Raw genomic sequence first — 18,839 nt, forward strand, 5'->3', positions numbered from 1 at the left:
ATTTCCTATACATAAAGTAATAAGACTTAAAATTAATTTTTTATTTTAAAAATAAATTTCCGTACGTTGCACATGTCACCTACTAATTTAGCTAATAAGATAAAATATCACATTTAAATTATAATTATTTTATTTTTTATCTCACAATTATCAAATCAATTATAGAAAACCAAAATTTATATTAAACATAACTTTTTTTAGTTAAATTAAAATAATAATAAAAAAAAACCTAAAAAATCCGACAGTCATCCCAAACGAACTGCCATCATTGAATGGTGTTTTAAGAGTGAACTTTTAATCATTATAGCCAATCAGAATATATAATTTGAAAAAATAAATAAATAAATAATGGTGGGTAAGCAATGAGCATGGGACCCTACCTTGGGCTGGGTTTTGGGTAGGAATGGCAACGGGGCGGGGCCGGGGATCCCACTCCCCGTCCCCGATCTCTGATACTCGAATTTTTCCCGGCCCCGGCCCCGGCCCCGATCCCCGACGGGGAATCTATCACTACCCCCACCCCCGCCCCCAACCCCGAGCATTCCCCGGCTAAAAAAAAATTTCAGAAAATGTAATCATCAACAATAAGAAGTTCATCTTCTAAAAAAACTTTCAGAAAATACTACTCATCATCAACAACAACAACAACAACAAGTTCATAATCTAAAAACAGATCTGAAAAAAAAAAAAAATCAGAAAAGTTTCAGAAATTTTAAAAAAATTTCATCATCAACAACAAGTAGTTCATCATCTGAAAAAAGTTTCAGAAAATACAACTCATCATCAACAACAACAACAACAAGTTCATCATCTAAAAACAGATCTGAAACAAAAAAAATTTCAGAAACGTTTCAGAAATTTTCAGAAAATTTCATCATCAACAAGTTCATCATCTAAAATATATATATATATATATAGAGAGAGAGAGAGCTTCACGGTTCACTCCATGAATCATGATCTAAGGGCTGATTCACGATCTGATTCCGAGAGTGATTCATGATCTGTTGCCGATCGGTGATGTGGTGATTCAAGATCTGTTGGTGATTCACGGGGTGTGATCAAATCTGAGAGAGAAAGCGTGAAACCGAGAGGGACAGAGGAGAAAAGAGAAGCGTGATCGGTTTGGTGAATCGCATCCAGAGGGCTTGTATTGCTCTCGGAGGGAGACGACGGTGGTGGCGATAGAGAGGGTTTTGTTTTAGGGTTTTGACTCGATGAGAGAGAGAAGAGATCGGCGGAGAGCGTCTTAGAGAGAGAGAGAGACGACAGAATCGGTGATGAGAGGAGTGGTGCTGCGGCTGTGTTGTGTTTGGGGAAAATGGTTGATTTATATATATATATATATATATAAGGGGGTAAAATGGTAATTTTATTTCGGGGAAAATTCGGGGACGGGGACGGGGACGGGGCCGGGGCCGGGCCGGGGCTTGAACACTAATCCCCGTCCCCGGCCCGAAACTGAACGGGGATTTCATTTCAAATACCATCCCCGTCCCCGCGGGGGTATTTTTCAAAAAAAAATCATTCAAATCGGGATCAGGGGATCGGGTCCCGTCGGGCCTGGTTCAAATTGCCATGGGTTCTTTCATTGGGCCAATGGGTCCAACATCTGAGCACAGCGTTTCGCCGACACTCTTCCACGAGTCCTCTCCTCCGTCGGACAACTAAAGCAGAGTTCTTCCCCAAACCAAACTCTGATTAAAGTTCTCTCTCTCTCTCTCTCTCTCTCGTTCGAGCTGAAGAAATCTCCTCACCGAGTAGATGAAATTGTCGTGAGATTTACACAATTCAAGTTTCTGTTCAGAGTGCTTGATTATCTATGAAGATCGTTCGTAGAGACTATATCCCTGACGGCCCTGGTAGCGTCAAGGTAACGCTCTTTTCTTTCTCTCTCTAATTAACCTAATTTTTTTTTTAGTTTTTTAGGTTTTCTGGGATTCGATTGTTTTGTATTTAGTATATTGTAATTCGATTGAATTGGTATTGGTTTTGGTATTTGCTGGGATTCAGATGGTTCCAGAGGAGGCAGATGACTTATGGCTTGCTTATAATCTCATAGCTACCGGCGACACTGTCCTAGCCGTTACCGTTAGGTATCTCTCCGCTCTCTTGATTGTGTTTATATACTTCGTTTACTGTCTATGTTTGTTTTTTAGTTTTGTTTTGTTTTGTTTTTTGTTTTTTTTTCTTCCCTGAAAATTTGAGTTGCATAGTGAGAAAATTTAGGGAAAGAACAGTTTTTTATGCTTTTAAGACTAAACTAGACTAGAAAATTTCATGATTTGGGGAAGGAGAAGACAAGAACCTGTACTCAACCATCTGTCCGTTGTGTTTGAAGGCTCGGTTTTTCGTGATTCTGTATAGTTGGGTGACAAGGATTGTGTCCCTGGATTTGTTTGCGGTTGTGGATTTTATGTATGCACTGTGTTTAGACTTCTTGTTGTTGTTGTTTTTTTTTCCCCCCTTAGATGTATTCTTTAGTATCAGTTTGATGCTCTTTAGCTAATAGTGTCTTTATTTATCCAAAAAAAAACCTGTACGCAACCGTACCTTTGATGCGTATGCATATGGTTTTGTGAAGGCAAGGATTTCATGTTTTGGAGAAAGCAAACTAGATCAGGGATAAGTATAAGATGGGGGTACTTTCTATTTTCTCTCTAGCCAACAGATGTGCATTGAAAAATTCTGTTGGTTTGCATTGTGATTAGTGTTTCAGTTTATTTTATTTTATTTTGTGGGTGGGGATTGGAAACAAAGACCTTATATGGTGATTATTTGTTTAGATAAGGTATATGATAGGTTTTCTAGATAGATAATATGAGCTCCTAGATAGATATAATGTGGATAGTTTTGGAAAATAAAGGAGTGTTAATTAGATATGATGATGCAATTAAAAATGTGTATAATTGAGTTGTGACGGTTGTTTATACAGTATGAGGAGAAACATGTGAATTTTTAATAAAAATAGGTTTACATCAAGGATCAATACTGATTCCTTGCCTTTTTGCATTAGCTATAAATGAATCTATTAGGAACATTCAAGAGGATATCGTAATATTTATAATTTTATAAACTGTATTGTTTTAGTTGATGACATAATAGGAGTAAATTTTGACCTAGAATTGTGGAGAGAGAATTTATAATCTAAAGGATTTAAGTTAAGCTGGATTAAGACAGATTTTTAGTAAAACTATAGAAATAGGAATGATTATGTTACTGTTGCGTGTATCAAACAGCTGTCGTAGACATGACACTCTAGCAGGTGTGCTTGTGCTTTCTAGGTTATATGTTATTGTTGCATGTGGACATTTGAGTTGCTTGCAAGGATGTTATGTTGAACTATTTTCTTTATCAAGAATATTGGTATTAATTATGTCTGTTTTCCTTCAAAGATTTTTGTACCCTCTCTTTTGGTCATACAGGCTGCTGAAATCCTGATGTTTTGCATGCTTATTACTCTATGCAGGGAAAATTTAATTGTTAAACAAAACTAGTTCTGATACAAACAGTTCTCATGATCAATGTATACAATTTGTTTTAGGAAAGTTTTAAGACAAGCGGCCTCTGGAGGGAGAGATGCGGAACGTGTGAAGCTAAAATTGGAGATCAAAGTTGAGGTAAGATAATGTTAAGACCGTTCACAGTTGTCCCATAGATGTTTGAGAGAATAAAGTTTTTGTTTTGGTTAGTAAAATAATTTTATCTAAGTATACTAGTATAGATTGATTCAATTAGAATAGAGGTGATGAAAGAAGAGATCACTGCAGCTTGTCAAAAATAGTTGGGTTGTTTGAGATGGCTTGGAAGTCACATGTAATTTGTGCTTTCTTTTGCAACCTGCGTCTGTTATGGGTTGACCAACTTCCATCCAAGTCCTTAGCTGAGTCAAATTGGCCTTTGCTGGGTTTTGTACGATGATATGTGTTTCAAATGACATGAAATGAGTGTATGAGCTGCACAACCTTGCATAGGTTGACATGCATGAGCCTGGGGTTTTTTTGAAGAGGATGAAAGACGTGTCAGACCATCATAGAATTATGGATGGGGTGTGCCTTGTCCTCCTTTTCCTCTTTGTACTTTTTTTTTTAATGATATTTTTCCTTCATTGTTAATCAAAAAGAAAGGGGGGGGGGGGGGGGGGGGGGAAGAAAAAGAAAAGTAGTGTTTCATCAAGTATAATTTACCAACCGAAAGTATGCACTATCTTCTTATAAGTTATACATACGACGTATAGATTTTGATAGGACAGTTATAGATAATTTTAAACCAAAAGATAATGGTTTTGGAAGGATTCATAAGCTTATATGTATGCATATGCTTGTAGCTTGATATTGAAACAGCGTTTTTATACAGAATTCAGACCTTTTTAACTAAGACATTAAAGATTAAGCAATGTATCCTCATTTGTGAATTTTTTAATAGGCTGTGGATTATGACAAAGAAGGGTCTGTCTTGCGTATACGTGGAAAGAATATCCTAGAGAACGAACATGTAAAGGTAGGTGTGACTCAAATCAAGTCCATTTATATGCTGATTGGTTTATATTGCTGCAGTAAACCTACTATATCTTGTTGCAGATAGGGGCATTCCATACGCTTGAAATTGAGTTGCATCGACCTTTTGTTTTAAGAAAGGTATGCTTCTCTTGTTAGTTCTATTGGATCTCCAACTACTTACATTTAATCCATTCTCTAGCCACTTCATGCACGCTGGAAATAGGGTAAAAACATTGTAATATGATACATCTCCACTTAATTAGGATTTTGATTTTTTTATTTTATTTTATTTATTTTGGTGAAAAGCAGTGCCTGATTTTGGTTTTATGCTATGTCTTAATTGAAAGGAAAGCCTTGTAAATGACATTAACCTGTGGATGGTTTGCATATTTGCTCCTTTGTTTTCAGCACATGATAATTTTTTTTTAACACATGCATATAACTAGAAGTTGGTGCACATTTGATAAGCGTGTTCATGCCTCGTGTGGAGGGAGAGAGAGAGAGATGACTCAACTGATTCTATTTGCCTGTTTGGTAGTTAGTAGTTACTGTTTTTAAAATTTAAATAGTGAGAATAATTTAGATATTTTGTGGACCAGGTCAAAGACCAAAGATGGTTGTGGCTTAATATGTTAGCAGTTTTAGATTTAACAGCGATACAGGTCTCTTTGCGAACAACAGTTAAACCTTGGAGTTTGACTTAAATTTATGGTTTAATATCAGAGATTGGCAGAATATATTGGCATAGTTGGTGGAGTTACTGCTACACATAAAAATAGGCTCTTGTAAACTTGATGTTGGTTCTTATGGGGTCCTTTCAGCAGGGTACTTTTATTTTGTTTTTTCCTTTTTGGGGACACCTTTCTCTTCGGACCTAGCCCACCCCGGCTGCAAGGGGGTGGGTGGGTAGTAGGAGGGTAATGTGTATGGATGTGTAAATTGACACAGCTATAAAAATGCCTGGCTCTCTTTATATTTCAAGTGGTTAGCATCAATGAATTGTCCTTTTTAAAGCAATTAGTTATCTCAAATTGCCGTAAAGCCATGTCATCTTAGTTGTTTCCATCCCCGTTTCCTCTTTTTAGGCACAAAAGAGAATATGTTAATATGTTCTGGTTAAGTAAGTATTACATTTTTTTTCCTAGCTTCTTTGGGTCATTGAAAGACTTCAAAATTGGAGGCATATACTATTGCTAGGTATTTTGGAGTTCTTTTTTCTACATTTCCTTCTGTAATTATCAAAGGTTTCGAAGTTTCATGACATAACTAACCTATTATTGGTCTAGAAGTGGTATTGGGTGAGTGGTGAGCCTATAGAAACCCTGGTTGAGAGAGGTTAGGAGATCAAAGTTTGAGTTATGGGAATAAGAGGTTTAGGTTTATTTATTTATATTTTTATAAGCAAAAAACAAGAAATATTTTTAAGATACGAAAAATAAAGTACAATATAGACAAATATCCTCCAAAAGAAACAAAGGAATTCTTTTAAAAGGTGCTGAAGCAGCCCTCCAATCACTACTAATAAGAAACAAAGGAATTCTTTTAAAAGGTGCCAAAACCATACCCAAAAGGAAGTCAAATCGCATATCCTATCCCATAAATTACCTCCTCATTTATCTTCAATTATTCTTGCATTTCTCTTGAACCATAACACTCATTAAACTACACAAATTGCACAATTCCAAAGGACCTGTGACTTCTTATTTGAGCCAAAGCTACTAAAATCAATAGTAAATAACTGATCAATGGTAAATAGAGTTGCCCAATAAACTTCTTCCAACTGAAATAGCCTCAACCATCACCCTAAGGCCACCAGACGATGCAAAAATAAGATGGCCTATTTATAAAAATAAAATAAAAAATGAGATGGCCTATACTCCTTTCACCCCTCCTGTACATATAACACCAAAGCCAATGGTGTTACATGTGTAGGAAGGAGTCAATCGGTTATCTCCTATTACATTGTCAGCTGGTTAGAGATTTGTGAAGCATGTTATTTTCTATTTTCAAAGTGACTTGGTGACATCAGCTATTGTTGTCCTATTTTATGAGTCATAGGGTTAAGGGTGCCATTCTAAGAGTGTGAGGAGGGGTATGGATGGTGGCACCTTGATGTCTTTCGTGTAGAGGAGGTGAGGAACTTTTGAAAATATAGAGATGGTGATTCACAGGATTAAGATGTCTTTATTTTATTCTTTTCAGTTTTGGGTCAAAGGAATTTTTTGTGGTGGTTAGTTTTCATGATTGATTTTATAGGAGAGTTGAAATTTGTTGGGATCATATCATTTTTTAGCTTTGTATACTGCTAGTGTATAGAGGTTGCGTCCTTTTGTCGTTTTCAATGAATATAGCTTACTTAAAAGGATAATTTTACATATACATACGTTGCCATGTTGACATATCTGTAACCCATTTTTCTGTACCATATATGTTGCCATGTTTTGACTCATACATGTGATGTGTAATCATTTTTAGAGACAGTTCTTGTTTCCGCACAAACCCCCCCCCCCCCCCCCCCCCCCTCCCTTTATAACATCTTGCTTAGCAACATAAAGTCATGCTGATGATTGGAATTTTCTTTTCTTTTCTTTTTTTTTTTTGAATAGGGTATATATTATTGCTGACACAACTTCTTTGTCAAAATCTTCTAGGAGGTTTGGGATTCGCTGGCATTAGATGTACTCCGTCAAGCCTCTGGTATACTGTTTTAACTTCATAAATTTCTCTGGGTTTGATACTTAAGACCATAAAATTGGTTCTCTTTGTTCGTGTTCATTATATAAGTTTCCCTCAGCCTTCTGTACTTTTTGAAGTTTGGCCTTTACATGTCCTTTGGGCTGTTCCACAGTATATTCACCTGGTGAGACTTGAAGATGGTTTTAATGGTCTAAGAGATGGTGTGTACCCCATGTAGGACTAAGTGGCAGGAAAGGCCGGCGTGCTTCTGAATGACTTAAATGCAATAAATTGAATAATATATCATTGAAAATTGAAATGGTGGTTGACATTATACACAGTTTTGTATTGAGTGTGCTAGGTAGATAGTTTTGAAATGTTCAATTCAACACCCTCACCCCCCCCCCCCCCCCGGGTGCCATTTTGTTTGATGTGGTTGGTATGGTTGGAGCGTAATAGGTGAACGTTTCAAGAAGTTTAGCATAGTGTTTCTTGGCTTGAGAGTCGTTTACTAATAGTTTTGTATAGTTGGTTAGAGAGGATGGTTGATCCGGATATGTTTGCTTTTTTAAATTTTTTTGGATGGTGTTATTGGTTAGGAGTTGATTGTTCTTCGATTTGGGTTTTTGTATTCTTTGCATCACCTTGATGTTTTTTTAATAAAGTTGGTTTATTTATTTATCAAAAAAAAATATTTATATTTAACTCTTAGCTTAAAATGTATGGTGGGTCAAAGAATTTAAAAGTTTATTAGAAAGAAAAATATATGTAACACCTTGCTTAAAATCTGTGGTAGGTCAAAGACCTAAATACTCATATATCATCCTTTATGTTGTTTATTGGATATATGATTATGAGTTCTCACAGGTAATGGGTATCCTTCTAGAAATTACCACCTGAGAAGTTATGATGTTTGAAGCAATAAAAATTGCTAGGTATTTAGTACTTAAATCCAAATGTTTTGCAGGCATCCTGTGGTATCAATATTCTGCATATTTGATTTCCTTTGCATAGATTTCTAGTTTTGGGTGTCTGTATCATACACGCCCAACTACATTACCAAAGCGCTACTATGGCAATAACACACATAGAGTTATAGACAAGTTCATGCACATCTCACTTTAGTCTTTTTAGTGTCTGTGTTGTCTAATGGCATTTGGCAAGCACCTGCCCACTGAGATCTGTTTCCAGTAGTAGTTGTTTGGCAAGGAAGGGTGGCACCTAGGCAGCTGCATGGGCAATCCTTCACTACAGCAATGCTAAAAAAATCATGTTTCTGTTTGTGTAACAAAGGTTACAGATTTAACTTCCATAATCTTGACTTTGTCTCTTTTTTCTTGATTTTAGACCCTTCTGCAAGTGCTGATCTGGCTGTGGTCTTAATGCAAGAGGGATTGGCACATTTATTCCTTATTGGTAAAAGGTAGCATAATTGAGTATGAAAGTGTTGACTTTCTTAAACATATGTCATTAAGTCTGAAAGTGTAACTTTCTTAAACTGTTGCGCTTAATGTTTCGACAGTGTTACAATTACTCGTTCTCGAATAGAAGCTTCAATTCCTCGCAAGCATGGGCCTGCTATTGCTGGTTACGATAAAGTATGTCCTTTGCTTTCTCAAGATTCAATCGAACTGTCTCAAAATTTCCATCAGTGGACATGGGTTGTGGTTTCTCCAGGCATTTACTAATTTTAATTTTCACTATTATTTTTTTGTCTTTACAGGCTTTGAATAAGTTCTTTGACAATGTTTTAACGGTGAGGACATTTATCCTAATTTTGTAATTCATTTCCTGCCATATTTGAGTTTCGGAATAAGTGTTGCTGAATGCAATGGCTAACATGTCTGTTAATATGTTGTAGGCTTTCCTGAAACACATTGACTTCAACGTTGTTCGTTGTGCTGTGATCGCAAGTCCAGGTTTCACAAAGGTCTGTAATAAATCTGTTTCGTTTCATTTTTGCAATTGTTTTATTTATTTAAAAAATAACTGAGTTGTAGGCTGAACTTAAAGGACTTGTTACTATTATTCTGACAATTTTCTGCCTGACATGAAGTTTGGAAATGGATGGAGGCTTAGCATATCCAGGATATGAACATTTTATAGGGGTCATTTTTTGAAATTTGAGAATTGTTTTCATTTGTGGTTCAGGATCAGTTTCATCGTCACTTATTGTTGGAGGCCGAGAGGAAACAGCTGAGACCTATTATTGAGAACAAGTCACGCATAATTCTTGTGCATACAACCTCGGGATACAAGTATGATACATCTCTCTCTCTCTCTCTCTCTCTCTCTCTCTCTCTCTCGTGTTCACAAGACCTATGTTACTTGGAACGTGAATCGTTCCGGTACGTGGAATGTGAACGTGATATGCCACATGCTCTAAAATGTGGAACGATAGGGGTAGACTTATATATATTGCACTTTAGAATTTGAGGTATTTTTAGAGTAATTTTCTTTTAACTATTAGGCATCTAATAAAATGTATTGTTACTTTTTCTCGTTTTTGATGTTTTTGTCTTGTCAAAATATAACTTTAGATTTTAATTCATTATATTTGATTTTTTTTCCTCCTAAGGTAACATTTAAGGAAATATATTGACAAAAAATTTTGGGATCGTTTCGAATCACTAAATTTACCGTTTTGGAATGACAGTGTACCATGTTTCAGAACGTTCGTATCAATATGTAATTTGCTAGGGGATTAGCATTTTCTGGTAACACAGCACAAGAGTTAGTTAAACAGAAAATTTGTATTGTGAACGTAACTGATTCAATTTTATCACATATTTGAAATAATATGAATCTGAAGAAGGTTCTCTTTCTTCTTGGTTCTCTATGTGTTGACAAATATCTGTATGTTTGGAGTTGGAGTGCGCCATAAACTTTGTGTGCGCGTGTGCATGCACGTGTGCACGCGTTTAAGAATCCCTGAATAAGAGCAATGCTGTTTCTGAACTGATATTGGATACATTAATCTTCGGGCAATGAAGTTAACATATAGGAAATCTCTTGTCATATTTAGATCTACACATCTTTTGGCCACTTCGTCTTGTGGATCACTCTCTACCATGTTAAAGCAATCACTCATTTTAGGTGAAATAATTGATCTTCATTGATGCCTCCAAAGTTCTAACATGGTATCAAAGCTAGGTCTTAGTGGTCTCTTGGGCCAAATCTTCGCCTTTTTTCTGTTTTTCGTCTCTCTATCACTCACTTCCATGTGTGACTGAGCCGTACATGCAAGGAAGTATTATAGGCTTGTCCCACATCACTTCTCTAAACCACCCAAGCTTTGTTAATATAGTCTAGAGGTTTCTCCACCTATTGCCAATTGGTTTTGGGTTGGATGCCTCTAAAGTTCTAACACATGTATTACTCGCAGTTGTTGTTGATATCTTACTATTCTACAAAGTTTGTACAAGAGAAATCATTACATCATCTGAATATCAAACATTTCTTTTACAGGCATAGCTTGAGAGAGGTTTTGGATGCTCCAAATGTCATGAATATTATAAAAGATACAAAAGCAGCAGAAGAGGTAGCTTTGCAGGCTCACTTTGGTCAATATTTTTATTCTGATTTTTTTTATTTTGTTTGAGAATTGAGAGTTCTTCTCATCCTCTCCCTTCTTAGCTTTTGTTGTTTATCCGGAGATGCTTATTAATATTGGTCGATATTTTTTCCTTCCAATTTATTCAGGTTCGAGCTCTTAAGGAGTTTTTCAACATGCTTTCTAATGTCAGGTTCTACCCTTGATATCTATGTTCCATTTTCCTTATATTTGTTTGCAACTGTGATGCCAATTCAAAAATGCGTGAACAATGATACTTATGTCAAAACAATTCAGGCATGTCTGATTGTTTTTCATTTATGAGGTAAATTCATGAAATTGACATCCGTTTAAGTAACAAATATTTGGTTCAAGATTAGATAGTTTTGATTTGTGATGTCATTGTCATTGAGATGATGTCATTGTTATATTGATTCAGAAGAAGGTAATGAGTTGGTGCAACCTTTTGATGAGTGGTCATGGAGATGGCTTGTCAATTAACTATGGTCATTATTAGTCTCACTAGGAATTAACTATTGCAAACATGCTACTTTACTGACAAATGAACTTCTATCTATCCAGGATGATAGTTTAAGACTCTGAATATGATACATATGTAAGAACTCACATGTGTACATATGTATAGGTTTGTGCATTGTATATGCATGCATCTATATATGTAAATTTACTTCTGTTTAGGTGGTTGTTAAGTCTCAATGGATTTATGTAGGATCCAGATCGTGCATGTTATGGACCAAAGCATGTTGAGGTTGCCCATGAAAGAATGGCTGTCCAAACCCTTCTTGTCACTGATGAACTCTTCAGGTTAGTAACATTAGCACACTTCCGCTTTGGACTTCAAAATACACACCGATTGGAGGCAGATTCTTGGAAATATGGGATACTTTACACATCTATTTGATGAAGCTTTCACCTTCACATTTGGTAATGTTGCACATTTTTTGTAACATGTTTGGTGCACGTGTTTTTAATATAAAAAAATTAAATAAAAAAACATGTTTGGCGAGTTCTCCGGGGAGGCAGGATTTATAAGGGGATGTGGAGGGGTAGGAGTGGGGGTGGGACGCTTCTAGAAGAGGGGTAGTGGTTGGTTGGTGGTTTGGAAGGGTTTGCTGCACTAGGAGGGGAGTTGCCAGAGGAGGGTGGAGGGGTTTAAAAACTTTTTTTCAAAACAAGTGAACTTTTTTTTTTGTTTTTCAATTTTTTTTTTTTTTTTTTTTTTTTTTTTTTGGGGGGGGGGGGGGGGGGGAGGAACTATTGCAATTTTTTGGCAACAAAAACAGTTTACCAAACATGTTTCCATTTCCAATGTTCAAGTTTTTTGAAAACAAAAACAGAAAATAAAACAATTGCAAACAGGCCGAGTGTTTTTTCACTACCTATTTTAGTTAATCAAGTATTTCTTTCAACTTTGGCATGCACTATTCTAAAACATGTATTTGGCTGAAGTTTGTTAGTTATCATTTTTATTTTCTTAGTTTCATCGATTTGTTATTGCCATTTTGGATCTCAGGAGTTGCGACATAGCGACAAGGCAAAAATATGTTAATTTGGTCAAATCAGTCAAGGATTCGGGGGGCACTGCTCTCATATTCTCGTCCATGCATGTCTCTGGAGAACGTAAGTACAGTTTCTTCATTATATATTCCTTGGTGTCAATTGTTTTATAACTTGATTTTTGCATCATTATGATGGTTGTCTTGGCCATTGATAACTTGTGCCAGAATAGATGGAGAAATCAAATTCTTCCTGTATAACCGGAAATAGGGTCTTTTAAGTTTGGAAAATATTTTTATTTTCGAACAAAAATATAGTTGAGGGTCCGTTTGGCAAGCAAGGTTGGGGCTAAAATAGTCACAAAAGATAAAATAGGCTATTTTAGCCACAACAAACAAAACATCACATCCAACCCATAATCATTACACTCTTCTCTCACAAAAAAAGTCAAAAAAGCCAAAAAGTCAAAAAGCTCTTCCCAAACCAAGCTTTTTAGCCCAGGCTAAAATAGCCAAAAAAGGTAAAAAGCCAAAAAACCAACTCACTTCTCAAACGGAGGCTGAATAACATTGAAAAGGTATTTCTATGATAGAGGATGTATTAAAAATTGTAGTTCTGTTTTTTTTTTTTGCATTTCACCAAGCTCAGTTTAGATTGTCTAAAGTTATTATATGGGATCACAGAACTGGCGCAGCTGACCGGTATTGCAGCAATCCTCCGATTTCCTTTACCGGACTTGGAAGACATTGAGATGTGATAAAAGATTTTGGGGGTATGGAGCTAATTACTCATTTTTGCTCCATCATGTTTGTATATCTTAGTATTTTTTTTTTTATTTAAAACAAAATTATGTAAGTGCCGTATTTTTTCTAAATCTGGCAGCTTGTGGATGAGTATTACAGGGCTAGTTAACATATTATTTATTTGTTTATTTTTATTATTATAATTGTTATTTTTTTGACGCTGAAAATTCCAACTGTAGCATCAAAGCCCTAGCCACCGGTGAACTCTGTTGATTTAGTTAACATTTATATCTAATAGAATCTGTGTAAACTATTGTCATACCTGATTTCAATTATTTTAGTGTGCTCCTATCTTGAATAATTTTCAGGCACGCTATGATTGGTAGAATCGCAGTTCTTTCCATCACCTAGTGAGAGCTCTCCCAGCTTGTAATAATTCCCTTACATATGAAGTTTAAAGTTTTTGTTTTTTTTTGTTTTTTTTGTTTTTTTTGTTTTGTTGCTCTCGTTCAATTGTACGTAAAGTAACTTATATTATTTCATGTCATTTTACAATGGAAAATGATTCATAGCTCGAAATTTTTCCGAATGGCCTGACTGTCCAAAGCGATGTCGTTTTGGGTAGTGTTTTTTTTTTTTTTTTTCCTTCTTTCTTTTTCTTTCTTTCGCACACAGACAGAGGGAAGGGAAGGGAAGGGAAGGGAAGGGAAGGGAAGAGGAGAGAGAGAGAGAGAGAGAGAGAGAGAGAAGAGAGGAGAGAAGAGGAAGAGAGAAGAGGCGACTGAGAAGGAGAAAAGATTATTGACGGTGATGGTGGCGGCGCTGGTGGGTATCGCCGATTTCCTCTTTCAGACTCTGTTTTCTCTTCTTTGTTTTTCTTTTTTTTTTTTTTTCTAAGTAGATCTGGATCTGAAAAAAATAAAATAAAATAAAATAAAATTTGTTCTAAGTAGATTTGAGACTTTTTTTTTTTTGATGATGTTGATAAAGATGTTGATGAAGTTGTCCAGCGCCCTCTTCTCTTCCTCTTCCTCTTCTTCTTCTGCTTCTTCACTTCCATGTTCATCTTCAAAAAAAACGAGAAAGAAAAAAAAAAAAAAGAAGAAAAAAAAAGATCAAAACATCGTCATTTTGGACTCGGGTCATTCGAACTTCATAAGTTTCGAGCTTCAAACGGGATTGTTTATAAGGGGAGCGATCATCAGGAAAAATGCCTTAGACCCCCAGTGGGGTCATGAATGGAGGCTTCCCATTGGTTAATTTTTTTTTTTTTTTTTTTTTTTGTGATTTGGATGAATGGGGGGCTGCCACCTCACTGGGGTCGACCCCCAGTGGGGTCTGTAGCAAAGTTGGATCATCAGTATGTTCTGGAAAAGTTGGGATATTCCCACCATCACCGGTGCGCCTAACATTGGTAACATTGGTAGGGCCGTGGGCATTTTACACACTGGTTCTATGATTTGTTAGAGTGTGGAAAATTATATTGAGAATTTTTTAATCCTTTGCTTGGTTGGATAAATAAAATTGACAAATCTTTTTTAGTTCTTTGCTTCCTTCAAGAAATACCAAATCCAAACGTAGCATTAAAATTATTAATAGATCATTTTGTCAAAGATATACTATCTACCCATAGTGAAATCAAAATTTGAAGCCTTTTAACTGTCAAATATGTGCTTTTTCCCCCTTCCATTTCAAAAAAATTAGGATATCACCAGTGCTATGGAAGGGATAAAATAATATATCTTTGCTAAAATCGCAGTTGAACCAACAAATCAGTCAAACCTAAAAGGGTTCACTCTATCGGCTAAGTCAAATGACGATCTAATTTATACAAAAATTAATTAATTAAAATTTTTAAATTTTATTTTAATTTTAAAATTTAAATTGTCTTGAACTGAAACGTACACAATACTACAATATTAAATGGGAGCATAAGGCTTATATAGTAAAATAACTCATTTTTTTCTCCTTTGCTTGATGTGAGATTGTAAAATAAAAATTAACAGTTATTTGGACGAGAAGTTCATTTCTAATCAAGTAATCTCAGTCGTTCAATTTTTAATAAGGTCAATTTTAGTTTTTTTTAAATCAAACAAATCTAAACAATATATTTTGATAAAACAACTAAAACCGTGATTAAATCAGTGAATCAGTCAAACTGAAAACGATTCAAGCTAATCGGCTAAATCAAAAGACTAACCAATTCACAACAAAATTAATTAATTAAAACCTTTAAATTTTATTTTAAAATTTAAACAATCTTGAACTGAAACATGCACAATACTATAATAGTAAATGAGAGTATAAGATTCACTTTATATAAGTGAAACAACTCACTTTTTATTTCTTTTCTCGATGTGAGATTGTAATTATTTTAAAGTTAAATATTATGAGAGTTTCAAAATCTCATACAAAATTATTTTTAAAATCAAAACCTCTATGTGAGATTGTAAAATAAAAGTTAAATAAAAACTAACCAATAGAGATTTTCTTAATTATTTAAAATTCAAAAATTCAAAAAATTTTGGTATTGATTATAGGGCATCTCAATAAAAAATTTCTTTTACATATATAAATGGGAGCATCATATTCACTTTTTATATAAGTGAAACAATTCACTTTTTTCTTATTTTCCCGATATGAGATTGTAAAATAAAAATTAAATGAAAGCTAATCAATGGAGATTTTTTCAATTGTTTAAAATTAAGAAATTTCAATAATTTATATAAATTGGAGCATAATATTCACTTTATATAAATGAAACAATTCACTTTTTCTTTCTTTTTTTCCAGATGCGGGATAGTAAAATAAAAGGTAAATGGAAGCTAGCTAATGGGAATTTTCTTAATTGTTTTAAATTAAGAAAATTCAATAATTTTATAATGAGGGTTTGGAGCTTGCAAAAAACTTCTCCCTTAAAATTCTTTTTATAAAATTCATTTTATATAAGTGAAACAATTCACTTTTTATTTCTTTTCCCAATGTGGGATTGTAACATTTTATATAAATGAAACAACTCACTTTTTCTTTCTTTTCTTGATGTGAAATTATAATTATTTTAAAGTTAAATATTACGAGAGTTTTAAAATCTCATACAAAATTATTTTAAAAATAAAAACTATGTGAAATTGTAAAATATAAACTCTCACAAGGTTCCTCACTAAATGAGATTGAAGTATAAGATTCACTTTATATAAGTAAAATAATTTTTTTTTCTTTTCTTTTTCGATGTGAGATTATCAAATAAAAGCTAGTCAATGGAGTCAAGAAAATTAATATGAGATATTGAAACTCTCCTAAGACTCATTAAAAAATCCACTTTCTTTATATAATATATAGATTAGATCTTTTTCAATTCAGAATGTTGGAAACATATAAAGATCAACACAAAATTATGATTTTTATGCTAGTGATTTCAGCACATCCCATATAACTTTTGAAAAATGAAAACCAACTATTATTCTATGATTTTTATTATAGAAACAGAACTTCGATTCAAGTAAGTTTGTATACTTTATTTATTTTAATATTATTAGAAGAACATCAAACACACGGGCAATTCTAGTAGACAATCCTGTTAAACATCATGCACAGTTGTTTTGGCAGCTTTTATTTGCACACTACACTTTGTTTTAGTTTACGATAGTTTTATCGTTCAAATATCAAATTTTGAATAAAAATAATTATAAAAATATTAATTTTTGAATAAAAATTAATTGTTTGGATATCAATGATAGAGCATGGTTTCATTTGGAAGTTGAAATCCTAGCACTAAAATTGTGTGAATTGAGAATTTTTGTTGAGAAATTGAAACTTTCACAAGACTCTTCACTAAATAGATATGTGAGTATAAGATTCTCTTTATATAAGTACAACAACTCATTTTTTTCATTCTTTTTCCAATTTGGGATTATGAAATAAAAGTTAACCAATAAAAATTTTCTTAATTATTTAAATTTATTTTTTAATCAAAAAATTAAGAAATTAAAATTAAAATAATAGAACTCTCACAAAATTTGTAAGTTAAAAAGACCCATCACCTTATATAATAGACGGATATGGAAAAAGACATGTCACAAATCCCCATCCCTTGTGAGAGAAGCAACTGGACTTTTTTTTTTTAGGTCTAAACCATCGGTATCTGGAAGTTCACAGGATCCTGACTAATCTGGTTCTAGCCGGGTAGGACCATAAGGGCGGCAAAGCTTTCCCAATAAGTTTTTAACACAACTGTGTTCCCAAGTCTCGAACTCGAGATCTTGGTTAAACTAGCATAGCCCCTTACCAGCTAAGCTACATGCTTGTTGGTGAAGCAACTGGACTCAACCTTCCGGTGATTGGACAAAAGCTAAACAAATAAGATAAAATAAGTGTGAAATTTTGAGTTTTGAAATAAAAAAATTGTGGTGACACCTTTAACTTCTTACAATCTTGACAAAAATAAATAAATAAATAAATATGTGACAAACGATTTTTAAACGAATTGAATTCAAATTAAGGTAGCATTTAATTCATTAAAATAAAATAATTATTTTATAAAATTGTCCATTCTCATAGAGATAATGATTATTTCATTCCAAACTATTTCATTCCAACGTATATGAATATTAAATTTCTTATCATATTATTTTTAACAAAACTAACTGTATCTATTGTTTCACACACATAGGTTTGGACTTTAAAAATCACAAGTTTTATTTATTATTTATTAATTTATTCATAATTTTGCTATCCATATATTTATGTTCAAGTAAATTTTATATTTAAATATTTTTAGTGTCTAAATCCCTAACATCTCCTACCCAACTTGTACTACGTTTTTCCACACTCATTTTTTGATGCCTTTCTTGTTCACATTACACAATGGGAATAAACTCAAATCAGCCGTAGATGTCAAGTATTCGAAATTGTGATGCTTAAAAAAGTTATAAAGTCATTAAATAAATAAAAAAATTACAAAAAAGCAAATCATACATGTAAGTAGGACATTATTACTATTAATGTGGGTTTTCAAAAATTATTACATATTAGTGAAAAAATTTATGATTTTAATTATTAATATTTATAATGTTTGTCATGTTTTTGTTAATATTTTTTTTGATTACCATTGACTAGTAATTCTTCCTATAAGTTATTCATATTTTTCATACAATTAAAAAACTATTTCTAAATATATAAAATTTTGAATAAATTATATTGATTTTTCTTGAGATTTAGAATAGATACAACAAATCTCGCAATTTTGTCATAATAACATAATAATATTGAGCCTCCGTTTGGCAAGTTGGGTTGGGACTTTTTTGGCTATTTTTTTTAGCCACAAAAAACAAAACATCACATCAAACCTATAATCATTACACTCTTCTCTCACAAAAAAAAAGTCAAAAAATCCTTCCCAAACTAAACTTTTTAGCCTAAACTAAAATAACAAAAAAAACCAAAAAATCAACCGACTTCCCAAACCAACCCTGAGTTTTCTTGACATTCTAATTTATATAATATTTATTGCCTTTTCATCTATTCGTTATCCAAAATAGATAAAACAAAATAATGCTATTATACCTTTTACACTTAAATGTATATTGTTTTCTTGTTTATTCTTATATCTTCACATCATGTATTAATTTCGGTCCAGTGGATCATACTAAAATAAAAGACTAGTCTAATTTTTCTAAAAATTGTGTGACTAAGGTCTCCTTTAGGTTATTTTAATAATTTTTTGACTTTTTACAAAAAAGATGTGCAGAAAAATAGAAAGAAAGTAATGTGACATCTTATAGTGACTTTTTGATTTTTTTGGTTAAAATGTATAGTTGACAAATGAGACCTTATTATATTTTCAAAAAAATTCAA

General features: G+C 33.5%; 1 protein-coding gene across 4 annotated transcripts; it reads left to right on the forward strand.

Moving 5' to 3' along the window:
* Window positions 1-1,570: 1,570 nt before the first annotated feature.
* Window positions 1,571-13,315, forward strand: PEL1 (Eukaryotic release factor 1 (eRF1) family protein). 4 transcript variants are annotated; one of them, XR_014338202.1, is made up of 16 exons: window positions 1,571-1,870; window positions 2,011-2,093; window positions 3,542-3,617; window positions 4,423-4,497; window positions 4,578-4,634; window positions 7,148-7,193; window positions 8,520-8,595; window positions 8,695-8,770; window positions 8,896-8,928; window positions 9,034-9,102; window positions 9,324-9,430; window positions 10,641-10,713; window positions 10,875-10,918; window positions 11,456-11,550; window positions 12,260-12,559; window positions 12,802-13,315. XR_014338202.1 is itself a non-coding variant. In XM_082883449.1 (16 exons), exons 1-16 carry the CDS (start codon window positions 1,820-1,822, stop codon window positions 12,998-13,000), a joined length of 1,137 nt encoding a protein of 378 aa, XP_082739575.1. In that variant the 5' UTR covers window positions 1,571-1,819; the 3' UTR covers window positions 13,001-13,315. The 4 variants fall into 4 exon arrangements, 1 of the variants encoding a protein (XP_082739575.1); XR_014338201.1 differs by having other exon boundaries at window positions 12,260-12,366; window positions 12,927-13,315; XR_014338200.1 differs by having other exon boundaries at window positions 10,875-10,913.
* The last annotated feature ends 5,524 nt before the right edge of the window (window positions 13,316-18,839 follow it).

This window comes from Camellia sinensis, chromosome 8 (genome assembly GCF_055761805.1).
Source record: "Camellia sinensis isolate YWXY chromosome 8, ASM5576180v1, whole genome shotgun sequence".
In the NCBI taxonomy this organism is placed as follows: Eukaryota; Viridiplantae; Streptophyta; class Magnoliopsida; order Ericales; family Theaceae; genus Camellia; species Camellia sinensis.

Excerpts from the sequence above, each read along its gene's own strand:
- PEL1 (XM_082883449.1), top strand. The coding sequence starts at position 1,820 with ATGAAGATCGTTCGTAGAGACTATATCCCTGACGGCCCTGGTAGCGTC. Across the intron at positions 10,914-11,455 it reads TTTTCAACATGCTTTCTAAT|GATCCAGATCGTGCATGTTA; the intron begins GTCAGGTTCTAC and ends GGATTTATGTAG. Across the intron at positions 11,551-12,259 it reads GTCACTGATGAACTCTTCAG|GAGTTGCGACATAGCGACAA; the intron begins GTTAGTAACATT and ends TTTGGATCTCAG.